This window comes from Rana temporaria, chromosome 4, assembly GCF_905171775.1.
Source record: "Rana temporaria chromosome 4, aRanTem1.1, whole genome shotgun sequence".
In the NCBI taxonomy this organism is placed as follows: Eukaryota; Metazoa; Chordata; class Amphibia; order Anura; family Ranidae; genus Rana; species Rana temporaria.
The window spans coordinates 451,878,643-451,899,014 of record NC_053492.1 but is presented as its reverse complement, the minus strand read 5'-3'; the positions used below and the strand labels follow the sequence as shown (position 1 = coordinate 451,899,014).

Here is a 20,372-nt window from a genome sequence, read left to right as displayed (position 1 = left end):
CATATACAGCATACTCAATGACAAAAAGTGCATGCACAAAATTGCAGAAACGCAAGGCATGCTAAAAATCACATATCCATGTTGACACCATGGTACTTTGGCATATCATGGGGTAAAGACAAGTCCTAGACAACATAGGCCACTGGAAGGGCTGGATGGTGTTTAAAATTCTTGAGTGAAACAATGTAAAAGAGACATAAAAAATATATAAAATCATCTGTATGGATATCATGCATCTATGTAGGTCCATCTACTGATAAAGGCCAATGAGAGGCCGACACGCGTTTAGAAGGGAGGAGTCGTATCTGTGATGTCAGGCGAAGCACCATGAGTCTAGATCTGCGGTGAATGAGCTGGTGATTTGATACATGCTGTTTTTATTGTTATTTCTTGTAAGTGTAACTTTTTAGGGGGGGCTTTTTTAATAAATTCAAAAGTAGGGAACACTATGGTACTTGTGTTTTTGGTTTCATGTCCTTAACCCCTGGATACATAAGTGGAATTGATTATTAAAAAGCGGATGGAGGAAGGTGGTGTTTGGATACAATTTAAACGTTTACCCACACAGAGGTGCAGTCTGGAGACTGTAGGAATTACTATCATTGGTAAAGTGGATTCATCGTGGTGGACACATGGAGTGATCTGTTTATGAGTTCCTTGAGATTCCTTGAGGTGAGCAGGCATTTTAGCAGGTGGTGGTGTGCACTGAACATTGGATTCATTTAAATAGGATTTTCCCACAGCGGTGACAGCTATGGAAATCTACATATGAACCGTTTTTTATAATTTATTTATTTTCTTTTTTCATAAAGTGTTTTATGGAATGTATAATTATTTGTTTATATAAGATTTATAGATACGCAGAACTGCACTATTTTCACAAAATCTATGTAGGCCCGACACGTTTCGTTGGGGTATACCAACTCTTCAGGGGTGATGTCAACTGCATATATGTAAACAGAGGATCAGAGCTGCTCGACATGTCTGGCATGGGAGCTGAGGTAGAGACACGTGGACAAGCCGGGACCACTGTGGATTCCCCAAAGACAATGTGCAAGTATAGGTCACAGTGAGCTAACACTACTTGTTGGTTCACATAGAACTGGGAATTAAAATCACAAGTGAATGCTTGCATGTAAGGTGCTGCCAGAAAGACACGCAGACACCAAAACTTGGCATCTTACTGTACAGGATCCCTGGCTAACAAACCTGTAACAAACTATTGCTGCCCCAGGTGCCAAATTCTATGCATATAAATTTACCATCGAGGCAACAAAACAGGAACTGTCTTTCACCACACCGGTACTTCAGGGCTTTCCAGTCTGGCATACACAGAATCTGGTTCCAGAGTGAAGCTCGGCACATTGCCTTATTGGTCAGCCCAAACAACCTCAGTTCCTCTACCTAAAAGACAAATATTCAGCAAACTGCCTGAATTTGGGACATGCTTCCTATGCTAGATACAACTGGAGATTTATTATTGGCCTGCTGTCACTACATATGTAGCCATAGCTGGCTAAGTTGCCTGTGGTGTCAGGGGACACTTTGCAACATCTGTCACAGGGAGACTGTTTCCCCTAGTGTTGAGCACAGACTATGCTTGTTACATCCTGAATGCAGAGTGAGTAAGGACTTGCAGGAGAGCGGGTGATCTTGGGACATGTATTCCAGGGACCTAAGACTCACACTGGAGACTGATGGTTGGGGACTACAAGTTCCAACCAGCTGGAGGAAGAAGACAGAAGGAGTCGGTCTCTTGGGACCAAGGCCTTCATCTGGAAGCAGGTACCTGGATGGTTGGGGAGAGCAAGCCAGTACTGTGGGCTAGGCAGCAAGGGAGAGTACACGTGGATGCATCGATCATCGTCAGTTTTGGGTGGCAAGGACACTGCATGCAGAAACCATTGCTTTGTTTCTCTCACTAAAGCCTTACAAGGAGACATGCACAACCACAACTGTACTGTTGGAATGTCATACTCACAAATCACATTGGGTACATTTATTTGAGCTATCTGAAGATACAAGACACTTGCATCAAAAGGACTACTTTATCTCCCTCTACAGGAGAAAGAAACATTGGGCATTTATCTGGCCCTATCGCCAACGTGTCAAGAGGCAAAAAGGAGTAGTCTGACACCAGATTGGTCATTCACCTTCCCTATTCTGACCTACAGCCATAGACCGTGATTGGTTAATACTTGCTGCTCTATTGTTTTGCTAAGGACTATATTAACTAGGGTTGCACCTATACCAATACTGATATTGGTATCGGTGCCAATACTAAGCATTTGCACGAGTATCAGTACTCATGTAAATGCTCCGATAACTGAAACTGATATTTTGAGGCTCAGTTCTTTCATCTGTCAGCAGGATTCTCCCACTGGCGGCTGAAATGTAAAAAAAGCCAGCAATTATTGTTACGGTGTGGGGCCGCCGCGTCCTTAACAACTGATGACTCATTCAGCTGTCAGTGGGGTTCCCCAGTTGACAGCCGAAGTGAAAACAAGGTCCTGGTGTTCCTCCACTGTTCAATTGTGCCAGTCAAATGGTATCTCCCATCGAAAAAAGCCTTCTATGATGTGCGCATGCCCTATGGTGATGTCACGCCAGCTGATCGGCAAACCAGCTGGAGTGCCCTTCCATTCTGTGCATGCGCTGGCACTTTCGATGGAGGGCACAAATCGACAGAACATCGGCAATTGGAGCTGTAAAAAAAAAAAAAAAAAACAGGCAATGTTTATCAGCAATATTGCTCAGCCGCGGAAACAGAAAGATAAAAAGAAACATTGTTTCTTTTTATCTACCTTTCTGTTTATTAATTTACAGTTCAAAGCGATGAACTTCGGTCTGCAGATGAGGTCAGTTTAAAGCAACCCATCAATTTTAAAAAAATGTTTTGTTTTTTTTAATAAATTGTTCCTCTGTTTAACCTCTTATTAACCCTTAATTTACTCTCATTAGCCTTAATAACTCCGTATTCTCCTTCTCCATTTAATGATGGTTTTCCAGCTCATTCTGTTCTATTTTACTTCTATTTAAAAAAATATTAATAATGAAAACTTAAACATGAAATGAAAAAAAATAATGTAATTGGTAAATCATTTTTCATTGCCTTGTACCATTGCTCATAACTGAAGTGGAAACAAAAAAAGTTGCAGTAGGTGTCGTTAATTGGTATCAGCGAGTATTAAGAAAAAAAGTATCTGTACTTGTACTAGTTGTAAAAAAAAATGGTATCGGTGCATCCCTAATATCCTAATATTAACAATTTACTTGTTAATTTATATAGAGAGTATAACTATAGCCGCATCTTCGTTCAAATTATTTTCTGTTGATGCTATTAACCACTTCAGCCCCGGAAGAATTGACTGCCCAATGACCGGGCCATTTTTTGCGATTCGACACTGCGTCGCTTTAACTGACAATTGCGACGCTGTACCAAAACAAAATTGACGTCCTTTTTTCCCACAAATTCTTTTGGTGGTATTTGATCATCTCTGCGTTTTTTTATAACAGACAGAGGGGGGACATTTGACAGGTAAGGATACATGCAGAAGGCATCTACAGTATATCCGTATAGATCAGCACTGTGGCAGTAGTTTAGAAAGGATGAGAGTGGGTTTACATCCACTTTAAGTAAAGACTCATCTGGTTTACTGGGTCCTATTCTGGTGTCTGTGCATTATATTCACTACTGCTGAAATGTCTGAACCCAGGGTGTCAGAGGTGTCAGGGTCAGGGCAACGATTGGGGTACAGTTTTTTTAAAGGGTCACTAAAGGAAAATATTTTTTTAGCTAAATAGCTTCCTTTACCTTACTGCAGTCCTGGTTTCATGTCCTCATTGTTCGTTTTTGCTCTAATCCTTCTCTGTTCTGAACACTTCCTGGTTGTCTGTTTCCTGATAAAAAAAGTCATGGGAGCTGTAACGGAATGACCCGTGACAAATAGAGACTTTGGAAGGATGAGGGGTACTCCTATACCGGCGTCACCAAGGAGTCTTATGTCTAGGGTCCCCTTATGTTCAATAGGGCCATAGAGTGACTGAGAAATGATATCCTAAATTACAGGACAGGGGACATTACTGATAGCTCATATTACAGGATCTTGAGATATTGTAAAGTGTTGGTTTATTCTGACCCTACCAGTTAATAGAATGACTCTTTCAATGCGTAGCCCAGGCTATTGAGTTGTTAAATGGGGCTGGCTCCTGAAAGGCCTTTCATTGTGTGATAACACTGTTTAAAGCCTATTGAGGATCAAGTGTGAATACCTTTCTGTCGGAGACAGACCGTCTGTCTAAAGATGTGGATTGAGGGGAACTCATTGTGTGATGGTGTTTTGTTTGAATTCTATTGATAAAGGAATGTGACTTCTCAGGTGTAGTGATTAGGTCATGTTAATTATAGACCGGCGCCAAAGTGTCTCTCTAAAATCTGTATGGAAGCCCCAGTGTGTGATGAGGGGGGTGGAGAGTCTCTTTGTTCCTTTCATGCTTGAACTGTATAAAACCCTGAGAGCCTACCATTAAAGATGTCTTTCATTTGAAACCAGAACCCAGAGCTTTGTGTCTCGGTTATTCTGGGAAATGGGATGGATCAGGTCCTGTTGGTTTGAGTGTCAGATAAGCTGTCGTGGTTGATGGAAGGTCGTAAAAGGCTCTCCAGTAAGTCCTTGAGGGAAGAGAGCTTCAGCCGTTCATACATTTTAAAGCAGAGAATAGAGCTGTCAGTCTCATTTTCTGGGGAATTGATATGGCTCGTGCCTGCTGGTTTGTCGTGGGTTGATGGAAGGTCATAAACGGCGGTGACCGTTACAGTGGTGGCAGCAGTGGGATGAGCTTTTTCTCTGTGGTCACTAATCAAGGAGGTGTGATTACTGTTAGGTAGATTCACAAAGAGTTAGGCCGACTTATCTACAGATAAGCGACCTAACTCTGAATCTAAGCCGACCTATGTTTAAGTGTATTCTCTAACAGAGATACACTTAAACATATCTAAGATAGGACGGCTTGCGCCGTCCTATCTTAGATTGCAATGTTTTGGCTTACCGCTAGGTGGCGCTTACATTGCGGCCGGCCTAGATTATGTAAATGAGGGGATACGACGATTCACGACGATTCACGAGCGTATGTCGGGCCTACAACGTCGCATTACGTTGTTTCCGTACGCGATAGGCCGCCTAAAGTTATTCCACCTATGAGGTGGAATAACAATGTTAAGTATGGCCGCCGTTCCCGCCGAGAGGTTCGAATTTTTTACGTCGTTTGCGCAAGTCGTCTGCGAATCGGGATTTACGTTGTTTACGTACGCGTCAAAATCAATAGGCCTGTACGGCGTACTTAGCCGCAATGCGCACTGGGAAATGTAGTCGCCCGGTGCATGCGCAGTGTAAAAAACGTCAAAAAACGTGAGGTCAAGCCTCATTTCCATACTACACGCCCCCCTCCCAGTCATTTGAATTAGGCGCGCTTACGCCCGCTCGTTTTAGGCTACGCCGCCGAAAATTTGAAGGTAAGTGGTTTGAGAATCACTACTTACCTAAATAATTTACGGCGGTGTAGCCTAAAAAGAGTAGGCTAGGCCGTCCTAATTTTAGGCGCCCCTACGTGAATCTACCCATGTGTGTCTAAAACCCCTCAACACCAATCAGTTTCATATTACAAACCATCACTGCCCTGTATTGGCTCGAAGTCTCTGTACATCACAGAGCAGGAAACAGCATGCAAAAACGAAACTGAAACTGTAGGTACATTATATGATTGATTTTCATCTATTTTTAATCATTTTTAAAAGGAATCAGTTAACTATTATGTCTCTATACCCTGTAAACAGTCATTTCAGCTAAAAAAAAAATTCCTTTACAACTCCTTTAAGTGGCCCTCGCGGGGGTAGCACTACATATATATTTATGTATATACTTATTTTTTATTTTTGTAAACCTGAAATTGAATTCATTTTAGGCTAAAACATTTATATTTGAGCTCCAATTGTGTATAAATAGAAAGCAAGTAGCAGTAAATCTGCAGAGGACAGGCGGCACAGGAAGAAGTAGGATTGCTGGCGCTCAGCTATGTACGTCTGATATTTGTAGCTCGCCCTGGAGGGAAAGGTGACATTAAATATGTCTGTCTTTTATTTACCAACTGCATGGTGAAACAGGACACACATATTCCGCTGAAAGGAAAGGTGAAAGGTTCGCTCACTAATATACAGCTAGTTGACAGCCTGGCTCTGAGCGATATAAAACTGCCCATGGCGACAGATACATAGCAATGGTGAAAAGTACAGACCCTTCATTACAAGCTACAGAAGCCTGACACACCGGACCCATTTTATGTGTGAAATATTATATTTCTCTTTATACCCAGATGATGCTTGGAGTAGGGAATTTTTAGGTATGTGTAACATAACGGAATACATTTAATCATTCAAAAATGCAAAGAGCATAAATAACATAAAAAGTTTTGTAACTCAGGACAAGCAATTAGATTTTAATTTGCTGCAGTAAAATCACTGGGCTAGATTCAGGTACAATTGCGCTTTTTTTACGGAGGCGCAGGGCAATGTTTTTGACCTGCGCCCCCGCAAATTTACTGCGCTGCCCTTGATTCACGGAGCAGTAGCTCCGTAAATTGCGTGGGCGCGCCGGCAAAATGCCCGGCGTAAGCGTGCGCAATTTAAATGATCCCGTAGGGGGCGGGAATCATTTAAATTAGGCGCGTTCCCTCGCCGATCGTAGAGCGCATGCTCCGTCAGGGAACTTTCCCGACGTGCATTGCGGCAAATGACGTCGCAAGGACGTCATTTGCTTTAAAGTGAACGTGAACGGCGTCCAGCGCCATTCACGAATCACTTACGCAAACTACGTAAATTTGAAATTTCGCGACGCGGGAACGACGGGTATACGTAACATTGGCTGCCCCTGCTAATAGCAGGGGCAGCCTTACGCGAAAAACGCCATACGGAAACGACGTAAACTGCGTACGCAGGGCTTGCGTAACATTGTGAATCGGCGTTAGTATGCAATTTGCATACTATACGCTGAGCACAACGGGAACGCCACCTAGCGGCCATCGCAAGAATGCAGCCTAAGATATGCGGGCATAAGAGCCTTATGCCGCGCATATTTTAGGCTGCAGTCGGCGTAACGAGGTTCCTGAATCAGGAGCATTCGTTACGCCGGGGCAAGTAAGCAATTGCGCTGTGTAACTATGGTTACACAGGCGCAATTGCTTCTTGAATCCAAGCCACTGAATTGATTTCTGGTTGGCTGCTGGGTCTCCTGGCTAGAAAATAAAAAGACAGCTCACAGAGAGCAAAAATAAAACATGATGGGGATTTCTTCCATTCCCTACTTAAAGGGGTTGTAAAGGAATTTTAATTTTTCCCTAAATAGCTTCCTTTACCTTAGTGCAGTCCTCCTTCTCTTACCTCATCCTTCCATTTTGCTTTTAAATGTCCTTATTTCTTCTGAGAAATCCTCACTTCCTGTTCTTCTGTCTGTAACTCCACACAGTAATGCAAGGCTTTCTCCCTGGTGTGGAGAAAGCCTCTTGAGGGGGGAGGGGGCGAGCAGGCAAGTCAGGACGCTCTCTACTTTGCAGATAGAGAAAGGAGCTGTGTTTTAGTGGGCGTCCTGACACTCCTGCTCGCCCTCAAGAGGCTTTCTCTACACCAGGGAGAAAGCCTTGCATTACTGTGTGGAGTTACAGACAGAAGAACAGGAAGTGAGGATTTCTCAGAAGAAATAAGGACATTTAACCACTTGCTTACTGGGCACATATACCCCCCTCCTGCCCAGGTGAAATTTCAGCTTTCGGCACTGCATCGCTTTAACTAACAATTGCGCGGTCGTGCGACGTGGCTCCCAAACAAAATTGACGTCCTTTTTTCCCCACAAGTAGAGCTTTCTTTTGGTGGTATTTGATCGCCTGTGCGGTTTTTATTTTTTGCGCTATAAACAAAAAAGTGAGACAATTTTGAAAAAAATACAATATTTTTTACTTCTTGCTATAATAAATATCCCAATTTAAAAAAAAAAAACATTTTTTTTCTCAGTTTAGGCCGATACGTATTCTTCTACATATTTTTGGTAAAAAAAAAAAAAAAATCGCAATAAGCGACTGGTTTGCGCAAAAGTTATAGCGCTTACAAAATAGGGGACAGAATTATTATTTTTTAATTATTTTTTTTTACTAGAAATGGCGGCGATCTGCGATTTTTAATGGGACTGCGACGTTATGGCGGACACATCGGACACATTTTTGGCGCCATTCACATTTATACTGCGATCAGTGCTATAAATATGCACTAATTACAGTATAAATGTGACTGGCATTGAAGGGGTTAACACTAGGGGGTGAGGAAGGGGTTAAATGTGTGTCCTATATAGTGTTCTAACTGTAGGTGGAGGGGGGGGTGACTGGGGGGGTGACCGATCTGTGTCTCTATGTACAAGAGACACAGATCGGTCTCCTCTCCAGAGACAGCACCGCTGTCTCTGTGTAAAACGGCAATGAGAGATGATCTCATATGTTTACATATGAGATCCTCTCTCATTGGCCGCACAGATCGCCTCGCAAACGGCCACTCTGATTGGCCGTTCGTGGCGATCTGTAATTGGCTGTGTCCGAGGGACACGGCCAACACAGATTTTCCCCGCAGCGCGCTCTGGAGCGCGCGCGGGGACCGCCCTAAGGGGCGGACGTCAATTGACGGCAGTTTGGAGATTGGGATCCGCACTGTAGCCGTCAATTGACGGCAGGCGGATCCCAAGTGGTTAAAAGCAAAATGGAAGGATGAGGTAAGTGAAGGAGGACTGCACTAAGGTAAAGGAAGCTATTTAGGGAAAAAATGTTTTTTCCTTTACAACCCCTTTTATATATTCTGTTTTACATCTCATGGTGTTATATGTGATATGTAAATACACTGAGGAATGTTGTTTTTAACCCTTTTGCGCCTAAAGCCTCGTACACACGATCAGTCCATCCAATGAAAACGGTCCGAAGGACCGTCGTCATAGGTTAACCGATGAAGCTGACTGATGGTCCGTCGCTCCTACACACCATAGGTTAATTAACCGATCGTGTCAGAACGCGGTGACGTAAAACATAACGACGTGCTGAAAAAAACGAAGTTCAATGCTTCCAAGCATGCGTCGACTTGATTCTGAGCATGCGTGGATTTTTAACCGATGCTTCTGCATACTAACGATCGGTTTTGACCTATCGGTTAGGCGTCCATCGGTTCAATTTTAAAGCAAGTTCTAATTTTTTTGACCGAAGGTTAAATATCCTATGGGGCCTACACACGATCGGTTTTGACCGATGAAAACGGTCCTTCAGACCGTTCTCCTCTGGCGATCCTATCGTGTGTACGAGGCCTTAGCCTATTTCTGACATTTGTTGCTTTTATGAAGTTAAAATCCATATTTTTGCTAGAAAATTACTTAGAACCCACAAACATTTTATATATATATATTAGCAGAGACTCTAGAGTTATTTAACGTCACACGGTATTTGCACAGCGTTCTTTCAAACACATTTTTTGGGGAAAGAAACCACTTTCATGAATTAAAAAAAAAACTAAACAGTAAAGTTAGCCCATTATTTTTGTATAATGTGAAGGATGATGTAACCGAGTAAACAGATATGTAACGTGTCATGCTTTAAAATTGCGCACACTCGTGTAATTTCGACAAACTACGGTACCTAAAGATCTCCATAGGCAATGCTTTAAAAAAAAATTAACGGTTACCAGGTTAGATTTACAGAGGAGGTCTATATTTTTTAAATTAAATATTGTTGTCACTGGCTCTCTGTTGAATACAGGCAGATCATTGTTGGTGTCAGTGAAAGGAATAATGCTCCATCATTGGTATCAGTGGGGGGGGGGGGTGCCCTATTATTGGTATCATTGGGTGAAATAATGTCCCATCAGTGAGGGCAATAGTGGGAATAGTTTCCCATTGTTCATGTTAGTCAGAGGAATAGTGCCCCGTTGTTGGTGTCAGGGGAAGGAATAGTGCTCCATCATTGGCATTAGTGGGAGGAATGGAGTCCCATCATTGGTATCAGTAGAGGAATAGTGTCCCATAGTTGGTATCAATGGGAGAAATAGTGGCCCATCATTAATATCAGAGGGGGTATTAGTTGGTGGAATCGTGCCCAGTCATTGGTATTAGTCAGAGGAATAGTGCCCCATCGTAGGTAACAGTGGGCTGAATAGTGGCCCATCATTGGTAACAGTGGGGTTATTAGTTGGTGGAATAGTGCCCAGTCATTGGTATTAGTCAGAGGAATAGTGTCCCATAGTTGGTATTAATGGGAGAAATAGTGGCCCATTATTGATATCAGTGGGGGTATTCGTTGGTGGAATAGTGCCCAGTCATTGGTATATTGGTATTAGTCAGAGGAATAGTGCCCCATGACTGGTATCAGTGGAAGGAATAGTTTCCCATTTTTGGTGTCAGTGGCAGGTATAGAGCATTGTACCAGTGGGAGGAATAGTGTCCAGTTGAAGGAATAATACCCAACCATTGGTATCAGTAGGAGGGATAGTGCCCCATCGTTGGTATCAATGGGATAAATAGTGGCCCATCATTAAGATTAGTGGGGATAATTGTTGGTGGAATAGTACCCAGTCATTGGTATTAGTCAGAGAAATAGTGCCCTGTTATTGGTATCAGTGGGAGGAATGGTTTCCCATTGTTGGTGTCAGTGGGAGGAATAGTTTCCCATTGTTGGTGTCAGTGGGAGGAATAGTTTCCCATTGTTGGTATCAGTGGGAGGAATAGTTTCCCATTGTTGGTGTCAGTGGGAGGAATAGTTTCCCATTGTTGGTGTCAGTGGGAGGAATAGTTTCCCATTGTTGGTGTCAGTGGGAGAAATAGTGCCCCGTTATTGGTATCAGTGGGAGGAATGGTTTCCCATTGTTGGTGTCAGTGGGAGGAATAGTTTCCCATTGTTGGTGTCAGTGGGAGGAATAGTTTCCCATTGTTGGTATCAGTGGGAGGAATAGTTTCCCATTGTTGGTGTCAGTGGGAGGAATAGTTTCCCATTGTTGGTGTCAGTGGGAGGAATAGTTTCCCATTGTTGGTGTCAGTGGGAGAAATAGTGCCCCGTTATTGGTATCAGTGGGAGGAATGGTTTCCCATTGTTGGTGTCAGTGGGAGGAATAGTTTCCCATTGTTGGTGTCAGTGGGAGGAATAGTTTCCCCCATTGTTGGTGTCAGTGGGAGGAATAGTTTCCCATTGTTGGTATCAGTGGGAGGAATAGTTTCCCATTGTTGGTATCAGTGGGAGGAATGGTTTCCCATTGTTGGTGTCAGTGGGAGGAATAGTTTCCCATTGTTGGTGTCAGTGGGAGGAATAGTTTCCCATTGTTGGTATCAGTGGGAGGAATAGTTTCCCATTGTTGGTATCAGTGGGAGGAATAGTTTCCCATTGTTGGTGTCAGTGGGAGGAATAGTTTCCCATTGTTGGTGTCAGTGGGAGGAATAGTTTCCCATTGTTGGTGTCAGTGGGAGGAATAGTTTCCCATTGTTGGTGTCAGTGGGAGGAATAGTTTCCCATTGTTGGTGTCAGTGGGAGGAATAGTTTCCCATTGTTGGTGTCAGTGGGAGGAATAGTTTCCCATTGTTGGCTGTGGCAGGTATAGAGCCTTGTATTAGTGGGAGGAATAGTGGCCCAAGGGCAAGCAAAGGACCACTGTTATAGAGTCGTATAGAGATAATATTATGCAGCCACATATTATCCTGATGGAGCCACTGATACATTGTTGTGAGGGATCCATGTCTGTGCAGCTTTCATCACTCTGCAGTGTATGCATGGCTTTTGCCATTCTGAACAAGTTTTGCATTATTGGTTTGAACTTTGCACCTGTTTTATAAATGGTAAGTTACAGTTTACTCTTTGTCTAATCTTTCGGCCAATTACCTATTCTGTTATAAAAGAAAAACGGTATCTGTAGAAAGAACATTTCTTTGTACCACCAGTCAGTAAGTTCCCCACTATTATTATTTTTTTAATACTACTCTTCAGAATATCAGTAGAAGAATATGATTGGCTATACTAGGCAACCAAAATAGTTTTTATTTCAGCCCCCTTTATCCCCGAGACCCTCTGTCCTGCAGCTTGATAAATTAAAAGACTGGCTGGCTACAGAACCGGCTCACTTTCGTGTAGTCCTGAGAATTAACATTAAAGAACTAATATTTCACTTTTATATTTGCAGGACCTGAACACAGATCCCGGTCAGTGTGATCTCAGCGCACGCCCTGTGGATATTTACCCTTGCAAGTAAGTCAGAATTATTGGATGCGAACCATTTTATGAAAGATGTATTCACCTGAATTTTTTATTTCCACATCTTCTCCAATGCTACCTTAAAGGCTGGATTCACACTATGGGGAATCGGATGTGGGGTCCCTCGCATTCAATTTGCATGGTAGGAGATTGTGAACGGCTCACTATGGAGCCGGTTCACACATCTCCGAAGCGGCTCCGGTGCTAATTTCACAGGCGTCCAGTGCGTCTTTTGGTCCGTTTCAGGTTCAAATTCAGCCCAAAAACTGGGCTGTGAGCCGCTGCGTTGTCCAGTGTGAACCCAGCCTAATGCCACGTGATCGGAAATTCCGACAAGAAAGGTCCAATGTGAGCTTTTGGTCCGAAATTCCGACCGTGTGTATGCTCCATTGGACTTTTGCTGTCGTAATTTCCGCCAACAAAAGATTGAGAGCTGGTTCTCAAATTTTCAGACGGAAAAAATTTGTATCGGAAAATCCAATCGTCGGTAGCAATTCTGACGCGCAAAATTCTGACGCATGCTCAGAAACAATTAGAAACATGCTCGGAAGCATTGAATTTCATTTTTCTTGGCTCGTCGTAGTGTTGTACGTCACCGCGCTCTTGACAGACGAAAGTTCAGAGAACTTTTGTGTGACCGTGTGTATGCAAGCCAAGCTTGAGCGGAATTCCATAAATACAACAAACAAAAGTCACTGCCCCTACCTATGACTGGTCTATACAATAAGGAGCGCTGGAAAGGGCGCATATACATACAAAAACATGGAATATCCAGGCTCAAACTTACCGACCAATCAGCAACCAACCAAATTCACCTGTCTAACAGTGTGCGTTAAAAACAGAGGTTTGGTTGCACGCATTTGCAAATGCATGTGTAAGCTGCAGGCCCCGTCAAGGCTCTCTGTATACTGCAGTCCTAACTATAACATTGCATTTTAAGTCTCCTCAGTAGGAGCACATGACTGCTGATGGATAGATAAGGGGCAGGTGACTGGAGGTAGCCCAGCCCTCATTAAAGGGGCAGGAGCACACTGCACACCCAGCACATGGAAGCAAAGGTGCCAGTGTGCTGCCTGACCACAATGACATAAATACAACAAACAGAAGTCACTGCCCCTACCTATGACTGGTCTATACAATAAGGAGCGCTGTAAGTTTGAGCCTGGATATTTCATGTTTTTGCATGTATATGCGCCCTTTCCAGCGCTCCTTATTGTATAGACCAGTCATAGGTAGGGGCAGTGACTTTTGTTTGTTGTATTTATGTCGTTGTGGTCAGGCAGCACACTGGCACCTCTGCTTCCATGTGCTGGGTGTTTAGTGTGCTCCTGCCCCTTTAATGAGGGCTGGGCTACCCCCAGTCACCTGCCCTTTATCTATCCATCAGCAGTCATGTGCTCCTACTGAGGAGACTTAAAATGCAATGTTATAGTTAGGACTGCAGTATACAGAGAGCCTTGACGGGGCCTGCAGCTTACACATACATTTGCAAATGCGTGCAACTAAACCTCTGTTTTTGAAGCACACTGTTAGACAGGTGAATTTGGTTGGTTGCTGATTGGTCGGTAAGTTTGAGCCTGGATATTCCATGTCTTTGTATGTACTTGAGCGGAATTCCGTTGGAAAAACCATCCAAGGTTTTTCCGAAGGAAAATCTGATTGTGTGTACACGGCATGAGAGCTGGTTCTCAAATTTTCGTCTGTAGCAATTCCAACGCACGAAATTCCGTTGCATGCAATTTGACGCATGCTTGGAAGCATTGAACTTCTTTTTTTCAGCTCGTTGTAGTGTTCTTGACGGACAAAAGTTCAGAGAACGTTTGTGTGACCATATGTATGCAAGCTAAGCTTGAGCGGAATTCCGTCGGAAAAAACATTCAAGGTTTTTCCGACGAAAAATCTGATCGTGTGTACATGGCATTAGAAATACTAGAAGCTTTTCATTTTTCTTTTGGGTGGAGAAGGCAGGAACTGGCTGCAGGTAAATCTATAATTACCTTTGCGCTGGTATTAATTATATTTCACACAGCATGGTTTCCACCTATCATAATTATTTGTCAATTACTACTATTATTACTACTAATGCGATTCACAGCCCTGCAGGGAAACAATTTAAAGAATACATTTACCTTATAAGATAAATGATAAGATTATGTATAGAAATAAAAGGATAACAATGAAAATAAACCTAGGTCAAATAACTTAAATGATTTAACATCCTTATTATATTATATAATAATTACATTAATATATACAGTATATTATATCACCAAAAGTATTGTGACGCCTGCCTTTACACGCACATGAACTTTAATGGCATTCCAGTCTTATGCTGCGTACACACGACCGTTTTTAATGTCATGAAAAAAAACAACGTGTTTCTCGACATGATTCTTGTCAAGCCTGCCTTGCATACACACGATCGTGAATAAAAAATGCTCGAGCAAAGCGCGGTGACGTACAACACGTACGACGACACTATAAAGGGGAAGTTCCGTTCAGATGGCGCCACCCTTTGGGCTGCTTTTGCTTATTTCGTGTTAGTAAAAGTTTGGTGAGAGACGATTCGCGCTTTTCAGTCTGTTACAGCGTGACGAATGTGCTATCTCCATTACAAACGCTAGTTTTACCAGAACGAGTGCTCCCGTCTCATAACTTGCTTCTGAGCATGCGCGTTTTTTCCACATCGTTAAGCCTACACACGACCGTTTTTCACGACGTGAAAAATGACTACGTGATAAACGACGAGAAAAAATAGAGCAGGCTCTAAATTTTTAATGCCCATTTTTCACGTCGAGAAAAATGCTCTGGAGCCTACACACGATCGTTTTTAATGACCATTTTAAAAAATGTGTATAGTAAAAAATAAAACACATATAACATTAATAAATGTTAGACACAAATTGTGAAACATGTGAGATTCCTCTATAGCGAGGGGTGACAACAGTGCCAACTGGCACGTGAACTGATGCACCTAAGGTGGTATCAAACATAAAAACAAAGTCCAACAAAAACTCCTAAGTGTGATGATCCGAGGTATGTAGCAAAGTTCATCAACATCCACAAGTCATTCAAGTGAAAAGGTGAATAAATAAAAAAAGCGTGACTCCTTTAACGTGACAATCCCATCACCGGAAAAAGTGCAGGCTTACCGGAACTTGTTGACCACTGGTGGCATATGCCAAAAGAGGTCAGTCAAGGCTTTATATGACGATTGTCAAACAGCAATCCTTGGCAGGAAGCGTAGGTCCAACTGGTGGGTAGGTCCTTATATGGAATAGGTCCCCAGGAGTAAGCCGGAAGCTATACTGATGTTGGTATCCCAAAACCAATTGGCTCAGTGTGTTAGTGGTGCATAGAGAAAAATAAAGAGAAGTGGCCACATAGCGTAACTCTGTATAAAAGAAAAAATACGTGTTTATTCACAGCTAACAAACTTACATTTGGCTGGAAGTAAAAGAGCTCTTGCATGTGAATGGGGCGACAGTGGAGTCCTCCCGACGCGTTTCGTGGTCAAAAGCAGACGATGTGCTTTTGACCACGAAACGCGTCGGAAGGACTCCACTGTCGCCCCATTTACATGTCAGGCACTGATTTTGGACGAGAAGGCCTGGGTCACAGTCTCGCCGCTCTAATTAATCTCAAAAGTGTCCTATCGGGTTGTGGTCACGTCCCTTTACAGGCCAGTCAAGTTCCTCCACCACAAACTCACTCATCCATGTCTTTATGGACCTTTCTTTGTGCACTGGTGTACAGTCATGTTGGAACAGGAAGGGGCCATCCCCAAACTGTTCCCACAAAGTTGGGAGCATGAAATTGTCCAAAATGTCTTGGTATGCTGACGCCTTAAGATTTCCCTTCACTGGAACTAAGGGGCCAAGCCCAACCCCTGTAAAACAACCTGTGACAGACTCACCAGGGACATCACCGGATCCTCTTATGTCTAAAATCATCCTATGTCCACTAGGGGCATAGGATGACTGAGGAATGATATCTTGGACTACCTAAGATAGGATTATTATGTAATAATTATCCACAATATATTCCAGGATATCTGTACAGAACTATTTACTGTTTGTTGATTCTGAACTCAACGGGTTAATTGTAAGAGTGACTCATTCGAAGGCCCCATACACACAAGAGAATTTATCCGCGGATACGGTCCAGCGGACCGTTTCCACGGATAAATCCTCTCAAAGATTTCCGCAGATTTCGATGCGATGGAGTGTACACACCATCGCATTGAAATCCGCGCGGAAATCCTCTGGCGATGACGTGTCGCGCCGTCGCCGCGATTATGACGCGGCGACGGGCGCGACGCTGTCATATAAGGAATTCCACGCATGCGTCAAATCATTACGACGCGTGCGGGGAATCCCTTTGGACGAATGGATCCGGTAAGTCTGTACAGACGAGCGGATCCATCCGTTGGAATGGATTCCAGCAGATGGATTTGTTGTGCATCACAGCAAATATCCGATCTGCTGGAATCCATCCCAGAGGAGATTTCTCCGCGGAAACAGATCCGCTGGCGTGTACACACCATAGGATCTATCCGCAGAAACCCATTTGCTGGGATTTATCTGCGGATGGATTCTATCGTGTGTACGGGGCCATACTGTTGGGACACATACTGTTAGATGCTAATGCCATCACCTCCAGCCATCTGTCTGTTCTCTGTGCTAAATGACCCTGCTATTGTGTGAAGATGTCCTGTGTTTACACTTTTAATAATGTGTATTGTATAGCAGGTGAGCAGAGACGTGACGTCTGCTCTGAAAGGTCATATCTGAGTCGCCTAGTCTGGATAAATGATTAGTTAATTAGCTCATGTTAATTTATGTTCTGGTTCCATCCTCTTTAAACTGTATATAAGGTTGCATTTTTGGTTCTAATAAACACTCCATGTTTAGCACACAAACAAGTCTTGTCTCGTTGTGTGTTGAGAGCAGCTGGAATATCCGATATCTATATCCAGACTGATAGGAAGCGGTATATGACGGAAGCACTCAAGCACTGGTCCAAATTATTTGGACCAATGCACAAAACAAGGTCCATAAAGACATGGGGCTAGATTCAGATAGATTGTGGAAAAATGGATATTACCGCGCTTATCAAAGGAGGGGAAACAGAGAGGGGAAGAAAGGGGGAGGGGAAATGAAAGTGATGAGAAGTGGAGGTACAGCTGCGGCACTGGAAGGTGTATCAAACCATAAGCAATTGAAAATGGGGAGGGTAGTGCTGCGCTAATCAGTGGTGAATGGATAAGTGAATAAACAGGTGGGGGAGGGGAATGAAAGTAGGTGTAATTGAAATGAGGAGCAATATAGCCCAAATGGCATCAGCATAAAAATAAATATAAATGATCAGTGAACAATAACAGTAATGGTGCAAATCATATAACTACACAGGTTCCTCTTAATGTGATGAAATACACTATAAGTAATGGTGCAAAAAAAATTCCAGGTAACTGTGCTAAGTGACACTCCTATACTGGTGATAAACAGTCCATCAACAGAGTTTGAAAAATATTAGCAAAAACTATAAGTAAAATTTCAAAAGTCCAAGAAAGCAAAAGTGCAAGTGTAGGTCCGCAATATGGAGTGAGAGGAAAATGGGTATCCAGTGATCCTTTTAGGGTAAGTAAGGATGTCCCCTTACCTTACTGCTGTAAGGTAACAGCATATAGATCCAACCACATTAGATGGTTCACTCGATGGGCTCTGATCCAACAACGGCAGGTCCTCCTTGGAGTTCTCGTCCCAGATTGGTCAGTTTCTCGCAATTCCAACGCACGAAATTCCGTTGCATGGGGGAGGGGAATGAAAGTAGGTGTAATTGAAATGAGGAGCAATATAGCCAAAATGATATCAGCATAAAAATAAATATAAATGATCAGTGAACAATAACAGTAATGGTGCAAATCATATAACTACACAGGTTCCTCTTAATGTGATGAAATACACTATAAGTAATGGTGCAAAAAAAATTCCAGGTAACTGTGCTAAGTGACACTCCTATACTGGTGATAAACAGTCCATCAACAGAGTTTGAAAAATATTAGCAAAAACTATAAGTAAAATTTCAAAAGTCCAAGAAAGCAAAAGTGCAAGTGTAGGTCCGCAATATGGAGTGAGAGGAAAATGGGTATCCAGTGATCCTTTTAGGGTAAGTAAGGATGTCCCCTTACCTTACTGCTGTAAGGTAACAGCATATAGATCCAACCACATTAGATGGTTCACTCGATGGGCTCTGATCCAACAACGGCAGGTCCTCCTTGGAGTTCTCGTCCCAGATTGGTCAGTTTCTCGCCCCAAAGAAATAAAGCATCGATGGTGTGATACCGTTTTAAAAATTTTAATTCTCAAAGAAAATAGACAGGGGTACTCACATAATCCAAAATACAATTGAGCATGTAAAAAAGAGGGGCAATCTGTCGCCAACGTCACCTCCGATACCTCTCAGTGGACTCATGCGCATTCGTCACTATCATGTGACTTCCTCAGGAGTAGTGAGAGGCATAAATGGGATCCTTTTTATAAGGTGACTTGTTTAGTAGCCTGTAAGTAAACTCAGCTGTTTGCCATGTAAATAATGCAGCTGCAGCCATTTTCCCGTAGTCTGCTAGGCATTTAATAGTAAAATCAAAAAATCAAAAAATTTCGCCCAGCATATAAAATATTTAAATTAGTAGCATTCAAATGGTGGGTGACAGATATGACATCTCATTTATATGGTTAACAATGAAAAAAATTGAAAAAACTTAAAAGCTTCAGCCAGGGGACGGAGACCATGGGGGGGGGCAAACACAGAAGTCCCATTGTACCATCATAACATTCTGTGTTGACAGTACACAGCGTTCTACAGGAAGTCTGGCAGCCGCCATTTTGTTGTAGCTCAAAAGACGTCCCCAGCATCTCACAGAGCGCTGGGGATACGTCTTACAAAAGTGAGCCATTCTGTCTGATGTCTGGTCGGGGGCCTGCATGGGGCCCCCCGACCTCGGCCAGCATCACAAATAGGCTTCCATCACGTATCGGCGGCGTCTATCAAAACGAGCGCCGCCGGAAGTGGAGCTGCAGCCACCTTGCAGCCACCGGAAGTGGAGCCGCGGCCATTTTTTTGAAGCCAATGCTTGTTAAATGGTGACACACGGCGTCCTCACAAGGGAGCACTCGAGGGAAACAATTAAAAACACAGGGGAGCAGGAATTTATGTGTATAAACACACTCATAATGCACCGAGAAGATTGAGGCTCAATTGGTATATTAAAAAATATTGAGAGCCAGAATAATTTGTTAAAAAATATATATATGTTAAAAAGTATAAAAAATTTAAATGAATGTATGTCGACATATTTAATTTCATTGAATGGATATGCCACATAAGGTTAAAAGACGTAGATGACGTGTGCGAACAGATCCACATATACAGATTAAAAACAATCTACGTCATCAATATTAGATAGCGAAAAGGAGAGAACAGAGAGGGTAAGTGAAGCAAGAAATAAATCAAAAAATAAAGTCTTATCGGTCACTTAAAAAACAATTAAGATCAAAATCTATGTTAAGACCTCGGGGAGCAAAAGTATCCAGAGTAAATATCCAGCGAGATTCTAACTGGCTCAATGTTCTAACTTTATGCCCGCCTCGCCAGTGTCTCACATAGGGCTCTATGCCCCAAAATTTAAGATGTGTCGGATCTTTATTGTGGTGGGTAAGGAAGTGTCTTGATACACTATGTTTATCGAAACCTTTAAGGATGTTTTGGACATGTTCTTTTATACGCACTCGTAATGCTCTTTTTGTCCGGCCTATGTATTGTAGACCGCAACTGCATTCGAGTGCGTATACAACTCCCTCTGTGTTACAGCAGATAAATTCTTTTATTTCGTATACATCTCCTGTACTAGTTGCAGTAAAATCTTTCCTCTTCTGGTTCGGTTTGTGAGTTCTCAAACATGCGTAGCATCTTTTGCATGGAAAAAAACCTTTACCAGTGAAAAAAGAGAGGAAGTTGTTTTTATTTTTAGGCGGATCAGGCACATTTTTAACAATTTTGTCCCT

The 20,372-nt window shown here is 42.7% G+C and overlaps 1 protein-coding gene across 1 annotated transcript in view; it reads left to right on the top strand.

The window, feature by feature from the left end:
- Positions 1–20,372, top strand: part of STPG4 (sperm-tail PG-rich repeat containing 4) — a 123,623-nt gene that overhangs the window by 18,530 nt on the left and 84,721 nt on the right. Inside the window, exon 4 of the mRNA XM_040351574.1 lies at positions 12,236–12,300. Within this exon, the coding sequence (XP_040207508.1) occupies positions 12,236–12,300 (65 nt within the window). The remainder of the gene's footprint in view (positions 1–12,235; positions 12,301–20,372) is intronic.